The sequence below is a fragment of the Bufo bufo genome, chromosome 8 (genome assembly GCF_905171765.1).
Source record: "Bufo bufo chromosome 8, aBufBuf1.1, whole genome shotgun sequence".
NCBI classification, from domain to species: domain Eukaryota; kingdom Metazoa; phylum Chordata; class Amphibia; order Anura; family Bufonidae; genus Bufo; species Bufo bufo.
Window position 1 is genome coordinate 200,118,603 of NC_053396.1, and position 23,660 is coordinate 200,142,262.

The following is a 23,660-nucleotide window of genomic DNA, read 5'->3' on the forward strand; positions in this document are numbered from 1 at the left end:
TTAAACATGCCCCCCAATGCCCGGGCCCTTCATAAAGGTTATACTTACCCCGCGACCCCTGCCGCTCCTGATCCCCGCATGGCCGCCGCTGCATCTCCCCATCACACGGATCAAAACATCCGGCGATGGGGGGGAGCAGCCAATAGCAGGCCGCGATGAGGACGAGCTTCCCTAGCATTGCGGGGGAGCAGGTTAAATATAACCTACATAAGGGGCCCGGGCATTGGGGGGCATGCTTTATAGTTTGTATAATCTCTTTAAGTGGTTAAATAATGATATTCATACCTTGTTGTCTGGCTGTCCATAGAAATTAATTCCCATTATTGACTTTGATTTACTGGAAGACCACCAAAAACACATTAAAGCCATTTGTAGAATGTATCTTCATGACGGGCAGTTAGTAAGTTGGTCAAACTCAAATCTGAAGAATTAATTTGCCTGGAGTTGTTGGACTTACCCTTCTGGGGATATCCTTCCTACTATCTAAACCCAAGACCTTTGGAAGACAGCAGGCTTTATACACATATTCATTGCAATGGACGCCCTTCCAAAGGATCCAAACAGTGGGCCCCTAGTAATCAACTTGTCTGAAGAGACCCCTCAGGACCCTCTAATGCTATGAAGCAGATCTTCATACAATCATATGAGGATTAATGACCATGCCATGCATGATAAGAATACAGAAGAATCAAGACAAGGCCATTGTTGGAATCATACGCTTCATGGTATATTTTACAGTATGTACTTTCAAAATCCCAGTCATGATTTTACATCCATCCAAAAATACAAGGAGAAAACATACATACATTTATAATAAAATATTCAAAATTAAGTGCAAAACACAGTGCATTATTGAAGCAGATTCGCCTCTGCTGGAATACTATGATGTCAAATGGAAAGCGGGCCGGTAAACCCATACACAGTGGTGGCAGCCATATTGAGATAATAGAAATTATCTCTCATCCCGATGATGCCAGATCGTCGACAGAATGGCAACCGTATAGGGCGCCGACTCCTTTGAGTCACAAACATGGACGTATTTCCCCACCAATACTAATAAAAATAATAGGTAAGAAAAAATAAAATTAAATATGGCGACATTCAAAGTGGCTGGACAATCTAAGGGTCTCTTTTTTGTATGACTCCTCCCTCATTTTTGCTAAGAAGGAGGCTTGGCACTCATGTATATAGGAAATCTTAAAGCCTGGATAGTGAACGCTTGTTTATGAACATTTCCTTGTATAAAAAAATACAAAAATATTAAAAAAATATAGTAAAAAAAAATACAAAACAACCAAAAAAAGCAGTTTAAAGAAATACTTGCCGGTAATAAAAACTAGCCGTTTGAGTTAAGTCTGAACCAGTGTGTCCTCGTCGAGAACTGTAACAATCCTGAGTCAACGGGAGTCCTTTCTACAGAGGCCATTTGTTAAGAATTCTTGACCTTCCAATGGAATAATACGGGTTAATACTAGTACCATAGACTATAGTATAACTCGTCAGTAATATTCAACGTTCTCTAGCAACTTATTTAGCAATAGGAAACTTTAACTAAATGACTAACTAGCTAAAATGAACATGCTAATATTCTGATGGACTCTAACTAGTAATGGTTTCAGTGGTTCGTAACAGTAACTTGTTCCACTAAGAGTCAAGACCTTACATTAAAACAAGATGGCTGCCCTCTTCCAAAATACAGCGCAACACGCCTGTACACAGGTTTTGTGTGGAATTCCAGCTCAGTCCCATTCACGTCAGTGGAAGACACAACCCGTGGACAGGTGTGGAGCCATTTTTGGAAGACAGCAGCCAAATTTTTCTAATTCTGTACAGCATTTTTAACATGTGACTAATTAGGACAACTGCTAAAGTGAATTCTGTCCTAAACCTAAATAAAGTGGGCCTATACATTGTCACGATTAACTAATTAAATACATTATGATACTAATATATGGCTAAAACTAGTCTCACCGCTAATATATATATATATTCTAAGAACAGGTCATTGTTACTCATCCACTGTTGAAGGGGATTTGGATCGTTTCACCAATAAATAATGGTTTGGTGAATGTAGACGAACGAGCCGCTCTTAGTTCCATGATCAATGGTTGTGGCCTTCACTGGAATAGTCAATGGTTTAAATGGTAGCCACAACACTATGACCTCCATTTTAAATTTCGATTGGCCTACAGCAGCAACTCTTCGTAGATCAGGGCTACCTCTTGACTTTGACGGTAACGGCTGTTTTTTTTCCCCACTGTTAGACTGTTTGCGTGTGCTTGTTTCATTGGTAAACATGGCTAATTCCACTGGTACTCAAATACCAGGATCCACAGGTGCATGGTGCTCAGTACCCAAAACGCGTTGTGACCTCTTCTCAACGTTTGCAGGATTCATCTACAATAGAACAGAATAAAGATGTGTTATGGTTAATTTTGGCCATGTTATATGGTAGAAGAAACAGAGAAATGAAGTGAAGTTATTGTCAAATTACTCACCAACTATGAGAGCTTTCCTTCTCAAGATGCTTCGCAACGGGGCACTTTCTTCCTCTTCGTCATCCTCGGGCTGAGCAAGTGGAGGGACTTGAATCTCTGGCTCATCTGCTGGACCGAATTCTGCCAACAAAGAGCTCTCTGATTGATACTCAAAGGTGCTCTCTAGATCCGATTCTGGAAAGGAGATGTTCATCTAAGTGAGAGGTGAGAGAATTGACATTAGTGGAAAGAATTGAGATTACATTATGGAGGTTCTCAGAACTGGAGATGTGCTAATAAAGTAGTGATCAAAGGGTGGAGAAAAGATTATATTTTTTACTTTATAGACGGGTTCAAAACCATGCCCTGATTCACATGTACATACCACACACATCAGTGTAGGGTAGGAATGATCGGCAAAATTCAGTAGACCTCGCAAACCAGCTAGACCATTTTAGAAGGTAAAAGGAATCTTAATCTAGCCATATACATAAGGTGAATGTTGGACGAACCAGCAGATTTTGGCTGCATTGGCCAGTCATCTGATAGGCCTCCCAACTCTCCCTGGTTGACAGTTGTTGGGACAGAGAAGGATCGGGGAGTTAATTTTAACATGCTCGAACCTTGCACGCTTGGCCATGTGTACGGGGAGTATAGGGAGAAAGATATTGGCCTGAAGAACTTAAAGACCTTAACAGAAAACAGGACACATTGTCTCCAGAATAAGAAATGTCTTGACGATATTTAAAAGAGTTTTGTGGGATTTTTAATTAGATGTCCTATCCAAAATTTTTGTATGCTGTCTTAATCTCTTTCTTACTTTCATGAGATGTGCTACAATGATTACAAGGCACATAATATGTGAAAAAAAATTCAATATTTCCTAATTTGCTCATGTTTTCTTTGACTGTACTGTAGTTTGCTCAGTGAAATATATTTATTCTCAAAAATAATCCTGTAATTCACATGCATAAAAATGTCAAATATATGTACATTATGAAATGTATGATGGCGCTATGGTGCAGAGAACAAAGACCCTATTTTACTTTTTAGTGTATCCCCCTCCCTTAGCTTTAGAAGCAGCCTCTGTACATGGAGGATAGTCATCCCAGTACAGCAGTTGTTTAGTGAAAATTTTGGCAGGGGTAGAACGGGCAAAAATTTGTGTAACAGTAATCTCTACACAGGCATACAGAGAAATCTCTTCTGCGTGCCTCCCTGTGATGTCATGAATGACATCACATTATTACTTAGCAACCACCGGAATGTATCACTGTGTTCGGGGATGTTAGTGACATCATCAGTTCCCTAAGGGTGTGTCATCCCAGTTCTACCGGGTGTGTGCAGTAGGTACATTAGGATGGTGCCTCAGGGACTGAATTACTATAGTGATAGATGCTGTACAATATATACTCTATAATTTCAGTAGTAATTATTAAAGACCACATAAATCCACGTGTCCAACAGTAATAATTGTCCGTAAGCCAAATCACATGCTAAGCATTGGCTACCTATATGTCACCTTGATTACAGGCCTGCCAGGAAGGGGTTAACTATGCTAATCTCTTAATTGGCTGTGGCCTTAACAAGATTATATCATTAGGGGTCACCTGGGGGAAACAAGAAGGGACTGAGAAGCTGAGATCTATCTGGGATCCATCATGACATGAAGGGTGAGGGTAACATGGAAGGTCAGGAGACCATAAAGAAAATGATGAAGAAAGAAGAGGAAGGAGCTCAATCACATAGAAGTTCTCCTCCTCTCTGAATAATCTTATTATGCTCAAGTTATTACATCCACTCAATAAAAGAGTTTATCTCACTGCTCTGCAATCTGCGTTTCCCTTTTATTCCCTCTGTCCATTGTCCTCAGGCCATCAATAATCTCTGTCTCCCTCTCCAGCCCCAGGGGATTTCCAGACCTTCTCTTGCATGGTCTCCCCTCCCTATCTCGCCCAGCTGTCTCTCCTCCCCCCAGTGACCACAGATGTCATAAGCCTTCTTCTCAAATTCTCTGTTCTAAGCCACTCCTCTTCCTTAACTCTTCCTTAAACTGCTTGGCCTGAGATTATCTCATCTAGTCATCTTCTTGACCTGCACTTTAGGAAGGTTTGCTCGAAATCCTGGCCCTAGACCAGACAAATTCATCATATGCAATGCAATTTCAGAATTGACCTTTTTTTATTTCAAAATTGTAGTGAGATTTTCAGATTTTTGGAAGGAGTGCAAAATCATTGTGTGTTAATTTGTACTAAAAGACGGTCGATAATGTAGTCAGTCCGGACATGGCGAGCAATTCGCTTCATTCTATGGAAAGAGTCTATTGACCGGAAATTATGGTGGAGTCGGTGATGCCATATATTGAGGTGCAGCAGTATTGACTGGTCCCAGCCAGACAAAGATGGAGACTGGGACTCAACACTGGATTATGAATTTCAGATTTATTTTATTTTTTGAGGTTTCAGTGGGGGTCAGGGAAAAATTGGTGTACTGGCAAAGAACTTTATGACTCCTTGCCATAGTTTTCTAGTATAGTAATAAACCTTGTAATATACTTATGTGTGACATGTCCTTCAAATAGAGTGCTGCATGCTGCACAGTTCCTGCTGTTGAGATTTACGAAATCCCCAATGGTGGCTTTATGATAATGTGAACCTATCCTTGCCTATATACTCCTTCTCTGTTTACCTGCCACAGGCCTCTGGTGGTCCTGCTATTCTGATGTTTTCTGCTCCCGTCAGGTATGGATGCTGGAATACTCACTATACCAGTGGATTGTGCCCCCTGGCATCTTCCTGCTCCTTTCCGGTGGAACAGCCATCAGAGTTTTTTCTTGATCCATGCAGTTCCTCGTCTGCTCCTTGATTGCAGCTCTCTACTTCCATAGGACGCATGTTCTTTGGCTCTTAAAGGGTCAGCACACATGTCCTAATCTGCCCCCAATGGTAGACTACCCTGGAAATTTTAAGGCACCTTACACAATGGGAGTGTGCCTGAACAAGAAGGTTCCCTAGTTTTCTGTTTGCCCTGAACTCTGCCATTTTAATCGTACTGATCCTGTGCTGCCTTCCCCGAACCATTGGCCTAAAGTATTGGATTGAATTTACTCTGCTTGCCCTGACCCTCGGTTTGTCCACTGACTGGTTCCCTTTGGTGCCATGCACTGGTGTCTCTTGACCCACCTGGGTCAGTTGTCACTGAATGGAGACTACTTCAAGAGGTAGCAGCCTGGTGGTTCCCCTGCAGCTGAGACCAGATCCCTAAATAGGGGTTAAATCTGTGAAACAGTGCTCCACACCCGCTATGTTACAGCTTGGTGTGTTATAAAGTTTTACTATTTGAGGGCTTTTCGTGTCAATTTCTTACATAAAACACGTTGACACACTGTTTATTTATCATATCCCTTCGTGGTGGTGGGGGGGGGTGACGTTCAGCGAGACGTGATCGGTCAGGCAAACAGCGGAGTCACATTCTGTTCTCTGATGTGCAACGTTATCAATAAGCGTCAGCCGATGTGATACGAACGCTGTATTCGGAAATGTTTACACTCCAGCTTGCTTCTGTCCTGCAGACTGATAATCTTTTTATGTTGTCTATATATGGCACCTTCTTCTCAAAGCGCGAGCGGAGTATTAAAGTGGTATTCCCATCTGAGACATTTATGGCATATCCATGGGATATGTTATAAATGTTTAATACACGCAGGTCCAACCTCTGGGACCCGCTTCTTTCTATAGAACGGGGCATCGTTGCGCCTGTCAGGAAATGGAGAGGTGACCACGTATGGTCGCCAATCTCCCTACACTTCAATAGCTCTTCTGAAAATAGCTGTGTCATCTGCATGGAGGTTGCATGTTCCTGCTAGGTTCTCTTGGGTTCCTTCTTGATACCACAGGCTCCTGCCAAACTCCAAAATCCTTCTATTTCAATTATTTATCCCCTTCCCCAAAGCAAGCGAATACCCATGGAAGTCCGGCTGTTTATTACAGTAGCTCTCTCTTATGACTATTCAGGGGGCCATGAGCGGAGGACTCCTTTCTATATACCTATAGACATAGGGACTACAGACAGTGTGATCTCTTAGCCACCTTGATAGATTTGGGGTGGACATGGTCAGTAATGCGATTATTTAGGTGGGATTTACATGGGGGTGTCCTTAGTCACGGTAAAATGTTGAATTTTGATGTGCTCGATTCTTTTAGTCTCAAGGGAGAAATGCTGCAGTCACAGGTGCCTATGAGGGACACATCCATGCTCAGCTGAGCATGCATGTCAGGATTGGAAGGAATAGCAGTCAAACAAGCTACAACATCTACCTAAAGTTGGCCATACATATGATATAGTTATCGGCCCAATGCTCGTTCTTCACTTCCGCTATGGGCACCATTAGATAGATGTTAGCAAAACGTTAATTTTAGCCGGCTGATGTTCCTTCCGATCACCTCAAATACATGCACGCTTGGCCCAGCAGAGTGTGCATATGTTCTCAAAAAAGGAAGAGGGACAGCTGGTGGCTTAGGCTAGTTTCACCTCTGCGGTAAAGTTATCTGGCAGAGGAACAGCCTCCTATTCAAGTCTAGCCAGTTACTGCCATGCACCCTATTGACTATAAGGGGATGTGCCCAGTGTCTGGCATGAGCACTGGGTTTCGGCCAGACAAAAAATGGTGCACGCATCGGTTTTTGTCTGGGTGAAACCTGGCGAAAAAGGAACCAACATGTTGAAATGTAACATGCCCGAATTTTCTCTCTCCTGATATCTGCCATCGGGGGACAGTCCAGACATCTGCATATGCACAAGGTGGCCGGCCGGTCCCACCAAAATCGGTGGGTTCTGCTGACATTCTTCTAACATATGTGGCTGGGACAATTTGGGCGACATTAGTTTTTGTTTGCACTGGTGAATAAAGACCATCAGAAGTTGACCATGAGAGGTGTGACCAGCAGCAAGTCTGCAGATTTCACAGCTTCTGAAGAATGTGTGCCCTCTAGCAGATGTGTGACCAGTTACATGAAAGCTGAATGACTGGTGGACAAACACGTGAAACCTAAGAACTACTAGCAGATGGGCTGATTGCCCAATAGTTCGGGCCAGGAAGTGCACAAAGACTATGGCCTGAAAGACGTCAGTGAAGTAGGAAGTTGGTGCAGGCGAAGGCTCTGGTGGTAATGGTGCAGAACAAGTATTAAAATGGCGAGGTATTGCAGGATGGCAGAAGGCTGTGAACAGACAGCGTGACGTTTCATTCACGGAAAAGGGGAAGGGGACGGTCTCAATAAAATACACTGCGGTCGGCCCGAACTGCTGTGAAGTCTGCAGCCAGTAGCCATCTAGAGCATTTTTTACGTATTCGAATAATAGGCAAATCTCCCATGGCATTCCATTGACTGATAAATTTGGTAAATGAGATGACGTATTCCTCTGTTATGCCTCCTGGAAACGTGAAATGTACAAATAAATTGACCGATGGGTGTTACCACTCTCTTTGTCAATAGGGTATGTTGTATTGGTAACACCCAATTTATTCATGCATGTCCAGAAGGAACAACAGAGGGATGACACACGGCGGAGACCATAAATCACTATTTTATGGGGGATGCAAGGATTTACTAAAGAGGTGATAGGTCTTCTTTATAACATAGCTCCAGTAACTAAAGCTGGTGATGCACTTTAGATAGCGGTCAGCTGAACGTGCATCTGGCCCACAGCTATTCCTTCCTACTCTCCGTACACATGCATGCTCAGCTCGGCATGCACATTAGATAGTCATCCAGTCCCATGGGAAACGGCGAATCCCAGTGTCATGCTTCACCCTGGACCCTGAATTAGTGATACATCCAAGCATCAGTTTTGCATAGGCTCAGACAGTATTATAATCAGTCCTACCCTTGTACCATTGATCTTGAGTTAAAGGGGTTATCCAATACTATAAAAACATCCCCCATATGCTGGGCCCCTCACAGTGAATATACTTACCCTGCTCGCTGCTTACTGCGCCGCTCCTGGTCCCCGCACCAAAACATTCGGTGTCGGGGGGAGCAGCCAATGGCAAACGGGGAGGGGGACGAGCCGCGTCACCCGCAATACCAGGGAGGCTCGTCCCCATCACCGCCTGCCATTGATTGGGACCCGCACCTGTCGGACATGCATGGCATATCGATAGGATATGACATAAATGTCCAGACAGGACAACCCCTTTAGCATTAAAGGGGTATTCCAGCCGGATGCATTTATCTGCTGGATCAGTAGGGCTCTGACTGCTAGGGCACCCACCTGTCTAGCATTTATCACCTATCCCGTGAATGGGTGATAAATGCTTCAGGCTGATACCCCTTTAAGTGCTGCGTCCAGAATAAAGAGCATATGGGGTGGGAATTCCTTCAAGGCCTCTATCTGGAGAAGTTGTCCTGCAGTTGGACCATTTACAGCCACATTCAGCAGCTGCTTGGCCCACTTATTACATCCTATTTTCTGTCTTCTACGTTCTATTACTCATTGCTTCCACTTCCGGCTGTGAGTCCACCCCCACGTCACCATGAACCGAAGGCAAAATCTGGATGATTTCATTATTCTCTATCACTTGAGAGCTGAACATTAAGGCCCACTGCATGTATTTTGCAGTAGAAGCTTATACAGTAGAGCTCACTCAGCAGCGGCTCAAGGTCTGCTAGGTGAGCAAGCTGAATTTTTGGAGTCCCTACACATGTTAAAGGCCAGACGGTACAATGCAGAAGGATAGGATATAACAATGTTTTCCGAAATTTAAAGGGCTTGTCTACTTTGTCATTTATACGGTGCAGATACCTAATGGAAAGAGTCCCGTATTACACCGGTCAAAGACCTACGTCTGAACTTGTCCATATAAACAGTAATTTTCTTTGGAAATGTATCCATACCTTAGCCATGTAGACATCTGGAGAGGTTTGAGCAGGACATTTGTTTAGTCCCTCGATGGCTGACCCGGCATTATAATTGTCAGGAAGAGGCCCCATTTGCGAGACTATAAAAAAGTAGGTATCCTTCTTACTTAGGGCTTCATGGGTGACATTGTTCAGTGGCTTTTGCCTGCCTGACTGGTCATCTTATCAGAGGTGCAGTACATGACTATGGAACATGCGTTCCATGCGTTCTGATAGAAAAAAGCCAGTGCTTATAGGGGTGCAATAACATATCTGTTAAAGAGGTTGTCTAGTTTGGATAGCCCTTGTTCAGTAGCTACTTCCTCTGGTGACTGGCCACTTTCTGTACTGTGCTCGGTCATGTGAGGTCCTCCATGTTTTCAACCAATTTTTTGCCATGACCCAACCCAAGTCATCTTTAAATTAAGTCATTAGATGCATCCACGTTGACAGTTGGGTTGGTTGTTAATATTTTGCCCTGGAGGCCCAGGAACTTCATGTTATGCCTCTTAAATGGACTTGCTATGACAGTAAGTAGACAAATAAATGAATGGTGGGCTTTAATATTCACAAAATGTTATGAATTTTGAAGTTCTCATCTGAGGGTGGACAGAGTTTTATGAATTTTGAGGTTTCCGTCAAGGTGGTTAGTCAATTTTATATGAGAAGTCCTGCAAGTTCCTAATTTCAAGGGTCACAAAAGTCACATCATGTTGTGTAAATCTGCTGTAAACCTCTTCCCAAAAGAACTTCCTGTGTTCAGTTTCATTGCCTTTCTGTATTTACATGTACACAATAAAGGGAACATGTATCTAGAGTAACCTCTGTAATGAAGATGTTTTCCCTTCATAGAAGAATGCATACGATGACAGGTGTCCTCCTGTCTGTCAACGGGTCTTTTGAAACTACAGTCAAAATGTTTGCACCATAAAACCATGGAGCAGTTCTTGGCAACAAATCAGTGAAGTCCATCTTGAAGACCTATAGGACAATCAAATTCCCCACTTCTTCATTATACAGGCCTTCGACCAAAAGCAGCCATTTCCTGCCCCTTTGAACCACCACCTGCCAGCCATCTTAGTCCCTAACTGAAGCCACCACCTCTTTCCCACATCTGCCGGTGCCAACCACACTCAAATTCCAGTGACATAAAAAGATACTCAGAGCAAAATAAATATGGCAGGGTTACTGTTCCACCACAATTTTTGGTCAAGAGTGACATATGTAAAAAACTCAAAGGGACCCCTTCATTCTAAAGATTAATGACATCTGTACCTAATGTGGTGAGGGAAACTTTTTTAAAGGCTATGTACATGTTTGCAACCATTTTTCTATTTCCTCAATGCATCTACAATGTAAAAATACACTTTTCAAATAGTCTTTATTAAAGATTTCCAGCTGTTGTGTGTCTATAGCTCATATGCAGACTTATTGGTCACCATAGTAACAGACAACAAACAAACTCTGTGTAGTCTGATCTTGAAGTCATATTCCCTTCTGTTTGCCCCTACTATGGCATTGGGTGTCGAACCATTCTGTCAACCAACATATTTGACTTTGGGCTAATTCTAACTACGTTATCCTGGCAGTCCCCTGGTATCTCAACCTGCATGGAATGATAAATGGTAGATACCCTGGTAGGGGGCAGATAGTGTGTAGGAGTGCAGGATCAGACTACACAGGATTTGTTAGGCTACTTTCATACTCACGGACGGATCCGTTCAGATAATACGATCGTCTGCATCCAGTCAGAACGGATCCGGTTGTATTATCTGTAACATAGCCAAAACGGATCCGTCTTGAACACCATTGAAAGTCAGTAGAGGACGGATCCGATTTCTATTGTGCCAGAATGCATTAGAATGAAAACTGATCCGCTTTGGACCGCTTGTGAGAGCCCTGAACGGATCTCACAAACGGAAAGCTAAAACGCGAGTGTGAAAGTAGACTTAGTTGTATATTACCCTAGAAATGCATACAGCTGTAGACACAAAATGGTTAATAATAATTATATAATTATTAATAATATTTTTTTCCATGAAGACTATTTGCAAAGTTGCTTTATTTTTTTATCTAGGTGCGTTGGAACTGAAGACAAAAATGTGGTTGCGAGGGTTGTACATAGCCTTATTGCTCTCAATCCAAGCCTGTCCATGAACATTCGGACCATTGGCTGCAAAGATGAGTTTTTCATCTGAGGGATTTTTCAGTGGCACCCGAAAATGCTTCACTTACTGGTATGTCCCATAGATTAAGAGGAAAAGCAATATATAGAAATAAATGTGATGTGGTATGCAGCTGGAGCAATGCTCGGATAACAGCATGCCTGTATCCTGCAGCTGAAACATTGACCTGCAACTTGTTCCAGCCTGCCAATGGAATGAGGATGAGCGATAACCTTCTAGAAGAGATATATTGAGATGGGAGTACTTGTGTAGGGGCCGTGGAGGAGGACAAATGGAGAACGGGATTACTGGCACTTTTTAAAAATAATAATGTTGCTTGCAGCTCTATTTTTCCTGTCACGGCAGACTCGGTGATAAGTCAAAAGGGTCGACCGGAAGCCCATTGGAAGAATTCACCAGTCGTGGGAAAAAATGCACAGAATTGTGACTGAATATATTGGAAAGATTTTCATCTTATTCAATTTAATTAGGTTTTCTACCATTCTGTATAAATTACCAAAAAGACTGAGCTAACGGAGGTACAGAGGTAGTGGTCACACCTGATGTCTGGTGCAAAAGGAAAGCCAAAGGCCCATGGTAGGGTGAGGACCCTATTAGAACTTCTGCATTGGTGCCTAGAAGCTATAAACCTGCCCAAAAACATTAGATATATGTAGGCCAAACCCTCCAATTTTAGCAGGATCAGACAATCATCTAATATGTATAGGTGGGGGTGGGGGGTGGGGAGGCCTCCTAAATGTCATCCAGTGTTAGGTGTTGGGAGTTAGAAGGTTTGGGCGTATTAAATTTCAGCTTGCTTGTTGGTGAGGTAAGGCCCCCCAACCATCAGAGGAGTCTGGCAGGGCTTTCTACCCTCTGCCAAGTCTAGTATAATATACATGTCTGTGTGTGGCTGACTAGTATGTATGTGTATGGCTGACTTAAATTCTCCCTTTGCTCTGTGATTGAGTTAAAAGCTAAGGGGATAAGAAAGGAGAAGTTGGTCATGTGATTTACGGAGAGATATGCAAATAATGACCTTCTTGTTATGCGAGATAACGTGAGAGAAATATTATAGAAAAGTGAGGTTGTAATGCTATAAAACTACAATGCAGAAAGTGCTAAGAACAAGAGAAAACCACAGTTTACCTTCTTCTTGTCCCGACTGTGCTTGGCTAGACAGGACTTAGGCAAATCCAAGTAGCCCCCAATTACTTCTATCTCTTCTGCTGTTGGGTAACGTTTCTTGCCAGACTCGGGCTTGTTGACCGGGGACTTAGTCTCTGTGGAAGCATACCCATTCTCGCAGATGGCCACTTTTCGTGGGTTGACTGTAATTGTATTGCCTTTCCTTCTTTGCACAGCTTGACTGTCTCCTGTCACTCTTTTGATGGTCTGGATATTACCAGTGACTTTGGAAGGACTGAACCCAGTTTCCCCATCTTCTTCTGCTTTTCTAGCATTAACTTTGAAGGTTTCAGGCTTTGACGAGACTGGAGAAACCTGGGTAGTCTGCCTTAACTGTCTGGCTGGAGATGCTGGACGCAGCTGGAAAGGAAAAGGCCTAACTTCTTCCGTCATGCTTTTCCTGGTGTTGAACCCACTCATGACCGTAGGGGCCGCACAAGTTGAAAGCTCAGATGGCTCCGAGTCAACACAGGAAGAGGAAGAAGTGACGTAGGAGTAGAGAGTGGTTTCCTGAGTTACAGTCTGGCTTCCCGTGGTAGCAAGAAGGCAGGAAGGAGAAGGCGGAGTGGGGTTTGCAATACTTGAGGCCTGAATTTCAGGCTGCGTTACTACAAGAGGAATGGGCAATACAGTTTTGGTTTCCCCTTCTCCATTTACCCGTTGTAAACACGGGTCACTACCATCGTCTTCTGACCTTGAACCTCCAAATCGGCTAAGCAGTCTGCTCACCCTTCCTTTAACATCAGTGGAGGAAGACTGTTGCACCTCTAATGGAGCATCTTGCTCCTTCACCTCATTTGGTAGACTTGTTTCTCTGACTAGGTCATCTACCTTTGGAATGCGTTGGACCGTTTGCTCGGTGGTAGACTTTGGTCTAATGCAGGAATATTCTGGTATCCGTCTTTGCTTCTCCTGTTGGATAAATGGATTTTTTTGAACTGGTCCAATATTTTCTCTCAAGACCCGGCTCTCTCTTTCCTCTTCTTCTTCACCACCAACTACTTTCTCCTCTTGTTCTCCTCCTTCACTCTCAATTTTGTTCTCTGATATAGAGGCCCCGGCCTTGGCCTTCCTTCGCAGAATGATCTCTCTCTTCCAGGGAGGCATCTTGGCAAGTCGTTCCTCTTCCTCCCTCTCTCTCCTTTTCATCTCGTCTTCTTCTTTTCTTTTTCTTTCTAGAAGATGGACCTTCCAGTCTGGGACCTCCATCATTTTGGTATTGATGGATCCAAGTGTTGTGCTTGGACGTAGACTCAAATTTTTCAGCTATTTTTCAGACACCATAATAAATATTTGCCAAGGAGGCATGGCGGAAGGAGAAAACTAAACTAGTTGTAGTTGGATGCTCCTGAGGAAACACAATGCCATATTATGATTAAGGGTGGGAAAAACATTGAAAAAAAACCCTCAAAAGGAACGTTAGAGGGACAAGGTATGAGCAACTACTTTGAAGACTAGTAGTATCAAACAGCAATGGTAGGAAGTTAAGATAGACATGGATATAAAGATGATTGGACAATAACAGTAAGGTTGGTGGCCACACCATTCTAAAAATGTAGCGTACAGAACAAAAGAGCCTAAAAGAGTGCGATGATAGCAACATACCGTATAATATAAAATACGTCTTATTCAACCTTCATCTAAAATTCAAATCAGAAGAGCTGAATGGCATTAATAATAGCTCTTCCTATGGTAATTATCCATCATCCACTTGGCACCCAAGCTACACCTGGCACTCTATGGCGTTGTTAATATGCATTTCACCATGGTAATTACTGAGCTATTTATCATTGGGAATAAGAGTAAACACCAAATTAAGGTTTGCAGCTTGTAATTCCGAAATTGTATGTACTGAAGACAAATATTTTATCTGGTAGAGAGGGGGAGGGAGCGACAGTGTCAACAGACTAATCATAAAGGAGAATGGGATTGCAGTGCAATGAGTGGAAGTGGACAATGGAAGGCAGACTAGGCTGCACAATGCAATCAAATGAAGAAGCACGGTGCAATGACAGCAGAGCGCAGCGCAATGAGACAGCAGAGCGTGACAGCAGCACAATGAGACAGTGCAGTGACACTGTGCAATGAGACAGTAGATCGGGACAGTGCACTGCTATGAGACAGTGGAGAGACACAGCGCAGTGCAAATGACATTAAAGCGGGAGAGCGTGGTAGAATGAGACAGCATAGTACAATAAGTCCATAAAATGAGACAGCAACGTGCAGCAAGACCGGAGAGAGCAATGAGATGGTAGAGAGAAACAGTACAGAGTAGAGTGAGAGTGCATTAAAAGGAGAGTAGAAAAGAGCAGTGCAATGGCAGAGGAGAGACTGTAATGTAAGACCGCACAATGCAATGGGACAGTAGAGGGAGACCTCACAGTGCAATGAATGAGACAGCAGAGCTAGACAGGACAGTACAATGAGACCACAAGGTAAAACAGCACAGTGCAATGAGACAGCAGAACTAGACAGCACAGTGCAATGAGACAGCAGAACTAGACAGCACAAAGCAATGAGACAGTGGAACTAAACAGCACAGTGCAATGACACCGTACAGGAAGACAGCACAGTGCAATGAGACAGTATAACTAGACAGCACAATGCAATGAGACTGTACAGGAAGACAGCACAGTGCAATGAGACAGTATAACTAGACAGCACAGTGCAATGAGACCGTACAGGAAGACAGCACAGTGCAATGAGACAGTATAACTAGACAGCACAATGCAATGAGACTGTACAGGAAGACAGCACAGTGCAATAAGACAGTATAACTAGACAGCACAGTGCAATGAGACCGTACAGGAAGACAGCACAGTGCAATGAGACAGTATAACTAGACAGCACAGTACAATGAGACCGTACAGGAAGACAGCACAGTGCAATGAGACAGTATAACTAGACAGCACAGTGCAATGAGACCGTACAGGAAGACAGCACAGTGCAATGAGACAGTATAACTAGACAGCAGAGTGCAAGGATCAAGAAAACACAATAGGATCACCAGACTGGTAGGACCATACATCGCAATAAATCTAGGGGGGGGGGGGGCCTAGACAGACCATTGGAGGTGGAGACATAGCGACCCAAAACAATGAGATGGTGAAGAGACCGTAGAGTCAAATGAGACATCATCAAACCAGTCAGAAAGCTCAGTCAAAAATAGATGTGACTGCCAGCGATGAATAGTTAGTATATTGTGGCCTGTCTGGAGACAATAGAGAGACAAAGGCGCAGCTGTCCACACAGAGTGACATATAGACGGGGCGCTATAGGGGGCTGATCTCCGAAACCTGAGCTATATGTAATTCTGTAGAGCGCGGCAGTAATCGGTGCATACAGAAGTCACCGGATGTATATAGCGGTATATATGTGTAATGGTCCTGGGAGACATATCACTGGTCATCATCTGGTATTTATATAGTATTTATATCATTTTTGGTTGCATGAGAAGTAAAAAGTCGGGTTTGGGTCATATGTAGGGTGGCCTATGGAAGCTATATAGGATTATTACATGTATATACGTAGGACACACCACAAGTGATATACGTACCGCTTTCAAGCTGTTCACCTCCGCCGCTGGATCCCAAAGCTTCCAAGCCCTCGTTGTCGCTCCGCTATATCCGTAGGATCATGCCTCAATTAATTTCCCCGGAAAGAGACCCCAGGGTGACTCTGTCAGCAGCGTCTCCTTTTCATCGCGGAATGAAAGCTGAACATCCTTCCCAAAAATCACAGCACGGTCTCCGTCCGGGTCAGCGGTATTACTCCAAGTTTTATTTTTGGAAGAATTGTTTAAAAAAAATAAGAAAATTTCAAAAGGAAATGTGCTGAAAACTCCCCTTTAAATGAAGCAGCCGGGAGGGAAGGGTGTGCGGAAAGAAGAAATTGATTCCCAGACAGAAGGAGAGAGAGGGTGGTGGGTGAGGTTACTGCTAGGAATAATACTGAGAGTAAAGGGGGAGGGTGGAGATAGTAAGGAAGGAGGAGGGGGGATACAGCCCTGTTAACCCTAGCCGTGCTGAACGAATGGGGGGGGGGGGGGGGCTGCTGAAGCCTCCGGTAATATTACAAAAACCACATTCCGATACTGATTGCTCACTTCCTATGACGACTTCCCCTGATGTTCTATATACATGGAAAAGCTAATTAAGAAACTCAAGCCATCACGGATACGCTTTCATATCTTCCAAATCTCAGCGCTTCTCTGCCCAAAATGTCCCTTTTTTTTCTTGGGTAGACCTATCTGTTGGAGGATGTATCTTTACAGTACAATCCCTTTAATCTGGCATAGGTAGCAAATTATTAAATCTTCTGGATTATCGGATAATCAAGGAAAAAGTATATATATAAAAAAAAAAACAATTAAAGGGGTTATCCAAAGTATAAAACATGACCCCCAATTCCCGGGCCCCTCATATAGATTATACTCACCCCGCTCTCCCGGAACCTGATGTCCCCATGGCCGCCGCTGCATCTCCCCCGTCGTGTGGATCAAAACATCTGGTGACAGGGAGAGCAGCCAATACAGGCCGCCACGGGGACGAGCCTCCTTACCGTCACCCGCCATACTAGGGAGGCTCGCCCCCATCGCGGCCTGCTATTGGCTGCTGTCACCAGATGTTTTGATTCGCACAATGGGTAGATGCAGCGGCGGCCGTACGTGGATCAAGAGCGGCGCGGGTGAGGGGCCCGGGATTTGAGGGTCATGTTTTATACTTTGGATAACCCCTTTCAAGGGTTTGTGCAAGAATGGCCCAACCTGAAAGGGAAGATGACTTACCTGTTTCTTCTCCAGGCCTATGGCCCCTTTCACACGAGCGAGTTTTCCGCGCGGGTGTAATGCGGGACGTCAACGCATAGCACCCGCACTGAATCTTGACCCATTCATTTCAATGGGGCTGTGCACATGAGCGTTTTTTTTCACGCATCAGTTCTGGGTTACGTGAAAATCGCAGCATGTTCTATAATCTGCGTTTTTCACGCAGCCCTGGCTACATAAAAATTAATGGGACTGCGTGAATAACGCATTGCATCCGCAAGCAAGTGCGGATGCAATGCGTTTTTTACTGATGGTTGCTAAGGGGACTTTCACACTAGCGTTTTTCTTTTCCGGCGCTGAGTTCCGTCCTAGGGGCTCAATACCGGAAAAGAACTGATCAGTTTTATCCCCATGCATTCTGAATGGAGAGCAATCCGTTCAGGATGCATCAGGATGTCTTCAGTTCAGTCGTTTTGACGTTTTAGGACGGAGATAATACCGCAGCATGCTACGGTTTTATCTCTGGCCAAAAAAACGAAACACTTGCCTGAATTTTTTCCATAGGAATGTATTAGTGCCGGATCCGGTATTCAAAAAAACCGGAATGCTAGTTCTGGATCCGTTTTTCCGGATGACACTGGAAAGACGGATCTGGCATTTCAATGCTTTTGTAAGACGGATCAGGATCCTGATCTGTCTGACAAATGCCATCAGTTGGCATACGTTTTGACAGATCCGGCAGGCAGTTCTGGCGATGGAACTGCCTGCCGGAACACTCCGCCACAAGTGTGAAAGTACCCTAAGAGATGTTGTTTGTAAACCTTAATTTTTTTATCGCGCGCGTGAAAAACGCATCAAAACGCATTGCACCCGCGCGGATGAAAAAATTAACGCAATCGCAGACAAAACTGACTGAACTTGCTTGCAAAATGGTGCGAGTTTCACTGAACGCATCTGGACCTAATACGTATCGTTCTTGTGAAAGAGGCCTATGATATATCGCTGTGCATCCCGTTTTACAGCCAATCACTGGCCGCGGTGGAAACCGGCTCCCCTTACGGCATGACAAATGGTCACAAGATGCAAGGGTATCTGGTCTCCGCCGCAGCAATGTCAAACTGGATGTCTACATTGAGGGAGCCACAGGCCAGAAGGAGCGGGGAGCCAGCGCCGGAAAACAAGTAAGTAAGGTCCGGTTAAGTGGGGGAGTTTGCCCCCCCCCCCCTCTCTCATTGTTGCACAGCCTCTTTAAGGTGCCCATACACAGAAGAGTGGTCTGGTGGTCTGGCCAGCAACCCCCAACAGATGAAGTAGGAACCAGGCATGTTGGATTTCACATGCGGCGCTGGATGGCGGCCGTCGTTGTTTCTGTGCTGTGCTGGTGGAGCTGTGGGATCCGAGGCCTAGGTGGCTCCGCTGTACAGCGGGGCGGCTGGTTGGCTGCTGGATCCCATTGCCTGCTGGAGCAGTGTGGAGACGCGGTGATCGCCACACGGCACTGCGCTACGGTTAGAGTAGGTTCCCACTTGACAGGAGGAAACCTTGTCGCGGTAAGTGGGCCTATGCTCTTTGATCAAACTGTATACTAATTGCCTCCTAATAGTGCACAGCAAATGATTGATATAACCGCTGTATAGCCATGTTTTATCATAAGAAATGCTGCTTATTACATACAGTAGTCAATAGTATAGGAATGAGGAGGTGCGATTTAGTTTCACTCTACAAACCAGGATTTCAACATCCGTCCGATCCTTTGTCCTCATGAGGGTATATGCACCTGTCCAAGGTGTGTGGTCCTCTTTATGTCTAAAGGTGCCCTTACACCTTCAATAGCTGTCGAATTTCTACCAAACTCATACATACTCTGTGTCGCCGAGCTTGTCCGAGTGTGCAAATGTGTTCTGAGTGAAGTAAACTGCCACACCTCTGGCAGATCGTGCATGCTGAAATCCAACAGCCCTACCCTTTTTTCCCCCTAGGTATCTGCTGTCAGGGGAGATTCAGAAGATCCCTCTACACATTAGATGATTGGCCGTTCCTGCGGAAACGAACAGGTTTGGCTGGCATTAAAGGGGTTGTCCGACAACATATATTCAATTTTTTTTTAAAAGCACCTGGATCTGAATACTTTTGTAATTGCATGTAATTAAAAATTCACTATAGCCATTGAATTATTCAACACATTGTATGTGTATGGCGCCACCTGCTGTTTGTCCTTTTCCTTACTTCTCTGTCCACCTCACTGAGGTGGTCGCACATGCTCACTTCCACTGCCACCAGCCCTGTCTACTGTTAGAGAGCTGCATTTAGAAGGACACATCCACTGATCTGCCAGCTTCAAATACATCTAGCAGAGCAATGAACGGGGAGATCTCTGGATCCATGTGAGGTCCACGGCTGGTTCTAGCTTTGTTGGAGAATTTCATGTCTTATATTATGTCTGGTTTTTTCATTTTTTACATTCATCGTGGAACAACCCCTTGAATGTCATGTGTATGGCCAGGTTGGCCCTGGATCTGAGGGAAACTGAATATAGGACCCTGGTGTTGTATTTGTATGCGGTCCTTCATCTTTACTCCATTACATAAATTAATGTCCGGTTGAGCGATCATGTTAATTGGGATATAGAGATAATAACTGCCAGCCGAAAGCTATCCTCTGTTTACAGCCGGCTTTGGCTTGAGACAACTCCTTTTTGTAGTTGGAGCAAAACTCAGTAGCAGGGGAAAAGTAGTATTATATGGCGCCCATGTAATTCAGGGGGTGTTTCACACATATATTTTATTAAGCACTGCCCCAACCGTGTCCCGGTTATCACCGACACTCACAGAGCAGTGGTGCTCCCATCGTCAAGAGACTTATCGTGTCCATTATCAAGAAGAAATACCGCTCTACCGAGTCCGAAAAAGAATGTGCTTTATTCCAAATCTACGGCCATAACATAGTGGGGTAGAACAAGTGCCTGCAGGAGGCGGCCATTTCTCATGCTTCCACGGGCCGGCTTCCTCAGCAGCATGTTCTATAATCCATTTTGCCTCTTTCTTCGATGATAATTTGTATTGGTCACCAGTGTTGGACTGGCCCACCAAAGTACCAGAGAATCCCCTGGTGGACTCAACCTCTAAAACTGATAGTAGGCCCTAAAGGACCAGGAGGAAAAAAAAATATTGGAGCAGCCTTTGGAGCCAATTACTTGCCACTAGGGTCTGTTTCTTTGAATTAAAACCTATACGACGTTATTGATGATATGAGGGTTGGGCCAAAAGAATAATTTTCTTTTGGTAGGCCCAAGGAACCCCAGTCTGATCCTGTCTGTCACCACCAATATTTATTTGATCCTTGAAAATTTTAATGCATTCAGATTAGGTCAATGTTTCTCTTGGACCTGTTGACCATCTAATGTGTATGGGGACCTCCCAGCAGATGTTGGGAGAGAGGAGGATCAACCTGTTGGATTTCAACACGCCGGATCCTTTTGTTCTCAGGGGACCAGAGGTGTCTGGCAGGAGCTTATTATTGAGAACACATGCATGCTCAGTCTAGTGCATGTGTATGGGAGATAGGAAGAAGTAGCTGTCGGTTAAGCAAGCATTCGGCCTACCTACATCTAATGTGTACAGTCACCTTGCAATAATTCTACTGGGCCATCAAAGGATGTTTCAAAAGAAGTCGAATTACATGCGCCACCGGCCATCTAAGGCTAGGTTCACATATGCGTTATGAACTCCAACAGTCTGCCAGAGGTAACCGTATCCGGCATAGTCGGACACTACTGTGCACTTCCAGATCCCCATTGACTATAATGGGATCTGGCAGATTTCCAGCATAAATGCTGGATTTTGGCCGGACAAAAAATACTTTGTACAGCCAGAATTTATGTCGGAAATCTGCCAGATCCCACTATAGTTAATGGGGATGTGCAGTGCCCAATATGGTGAACTGTCAGTCTGCTTCTCTGCTGTAACAGACCGCTAGAGTTTAGGAACATATCCTAAGCACTCTACTGTACGGCCCAAATGTTTTGAAATTTAGTCTGCAGAAAAACTGGGGGTTCAGGTCAATGAGATATTTGTGAGATATTTGCTGATCTTTGGCCACCTAAATCTATGACCCTTTTACATGGGCCAACGATCAACTGAACAATCGTCCCTAGAGTCTCTATGTAAATGCAGCTAAACAAGCGTTGATCGACTTGGTCGTTAAGGGCAGGAAATCTGCCCATGTGAAAAGACCTTCGAGAAGGCACCAGTGTTTAGATCTACATAAACTTTAGCTATTGTCCCGTTATCATGCATATAGCCCCTGAATTGACTCAATTACCCTCCCGGCTGACCCTCTGAATGATCTGTTTACTGATTGAATCAGCCTTCTTGACAAGCACATTTGCATGGAGACCAGATTGACCAGATTATCTTCTTGTGATCCCCCGCCCAGGTCCCTTTATAATTATTTGTAACCAAAGATTGAAGCTTTTTTTTAGGTTAAAAAGGTTTTCCGGTTTGGACAATCCCTAGGTCTTTTAATAATCATCAAACATCAAAGTGTCCCCCTTTTGAGGCCCCCAGCATTCGGCTCTAAACTGTGGGGAAACCCGGCAGTAAGTGTTAGATTTCCCTGCAGTGCCACCACAGGGGAAAGGAGGCATTGCACAGTGTCCATTCATACTCATACATTACAGGACAGGATAGGTCCTCCAGAGTGAGAGACGCTCTTTGTAACTGCTCCTCACAGAACTGAGGGTCCATGTCTAGTAACTCAGCATGCCCTTGAAGTGTATATGAAAATGGATTTTCTAAACTGGACATTCCTTTTAAGATGACCATGTATCTGAGCAGATAGTCAGATTGTGTTGGAGCATATTGGGCATTTGTCACGGCCTCGGTGTTGTGCGCGTGACACTTTGCCGTGCATGCCGGTTGCCAGGGGCAACGCATTTATGTCGACTTGTATGTGCCTTTCTCCCGGTTCCTCCCCTGTCTGGTGCTGGAGGGGTTAAATACCTTGATGGATGTGGTCACTAGGTGCTTCTTATACCTGTGGCTTAAGGTCAGGAGTCAGTTGTACTCCAGCCATGGTGTTTTATGTCCGGCAGGTATGCAAGTCGTACCCTGTTTGTTGTTCCTCCGGAAGGGGGCTCATCGGTTTCCCGGAGGGGGGAACCAAAAGTCTAGTCAGTGAGCTGTTGCTGAAGTGCTGGTTCCTATGTGTGTCGGTACGTACTGAGTCCGGCATTGTGTTCGTATGTCAGTAAGTTTGCATGGGTTCCAGTTCACCTTTGTGTGGTCTTCTGTTGTGCTGTCCAGCAGCTGCGGCAGGTAGGTAAGACTCCTGGCCTTAAGCAACAGGTATAAGAAGCACCTAGTGACCGCATCCATCAAGGTATTTAACCCCTCCAGCACCAGACAGGGGAGGAACCAGGAGAAGGAGAGAAAGGCACATACAAGCCGACATAAATGCGTTGCCCCTGGCAACCGGCATGCACGGCAAAGTGTCACACGCACAACACCGAGGCCGTGACAGCATTACTGATCATTTTAAATGCACCAGAGATTAGGAGAACTGCTAAGGTCCGTATCTCTCTGCCACCACCTATAGTCCGGACTACAGTGTAAAGCTGGCAATACACATCAGATGAATGTCGTCTGAACCTTGTAGCGTACCTATCATGGAAAAGGCCACACAACTGCTATTGGGCTTGAGGGCAGCGAGGCCTGGTGCCAAAATCCTTCTTCAGTTCCCCACATGAAAACTCTGCACTTTCATGCAGCCTCCACTAAGGGGAGCTAAGTCCAAAGCTATTTTACAGCTTCCATTGCAGTCAATGGTAACTGTATCAATTCCCATGCACTGAGCGCCCTCTAGTGGTGGCTGTAGGCAGACAGTGTGATAATATATTGTGTAAGGGAAGCTGAAATTCGACATGTCTGTTCCCTTGTGCTCAAGGGAGAGAAGATGATGCCAAAAGTGTGTAGCTGTTGCTTATTCTCTTTTCCCTGTTGAGAACACATACATTCTTGGCCAAGAAGAAGGTTCTAAATAAAATGCTAGTCTGTGTACAACAGCTCTCCGTAGACGGTAAAGAATTTCCCCTGATCCAGCATGCAACAAGAATCTGATAGTCTGGTGTCATGTCTTACTTGGACATAGATCCATGAGATACCTGGCA

The 23,660-nt window shown here is 44.5% G+C and overlaps 1 protein-coding gene across 1 annotated transcript; it reads right to left on the reverse strand.

The window, feature by feature from the left end:
- Positions 1 to 184: 184 nt before the first annotated feature.
- On the reverse strand, positions 185 to 16,979 carry PPP1R18 (protein phosphatase 1 regulatory subunit 18). The gene is made up of 4 exons (XM_040442583.1): positions 16,286 to 16,979; positions 12,691 to 14,077; positions 2,499 to 2,691; positions 185 to 2,397 (listed from the first exon to the last, which is right to left on the reverse strand). Exons 2-4 carry the CDS (start codon positions 13,939 to 13,941, stop codon positions 2,378 to 2,380), a joined length of 1,464 nt encoding a protein of 487 aa, XP_040298517.1. The 5' UTR covers positions 13,942 to 14,077; positions 16,286 to 16,979; the 3' UTR covers positions 185 to 2,377.
- Positions 16,980 to 23,660: the final 6,681 nt, after the last annotated feature.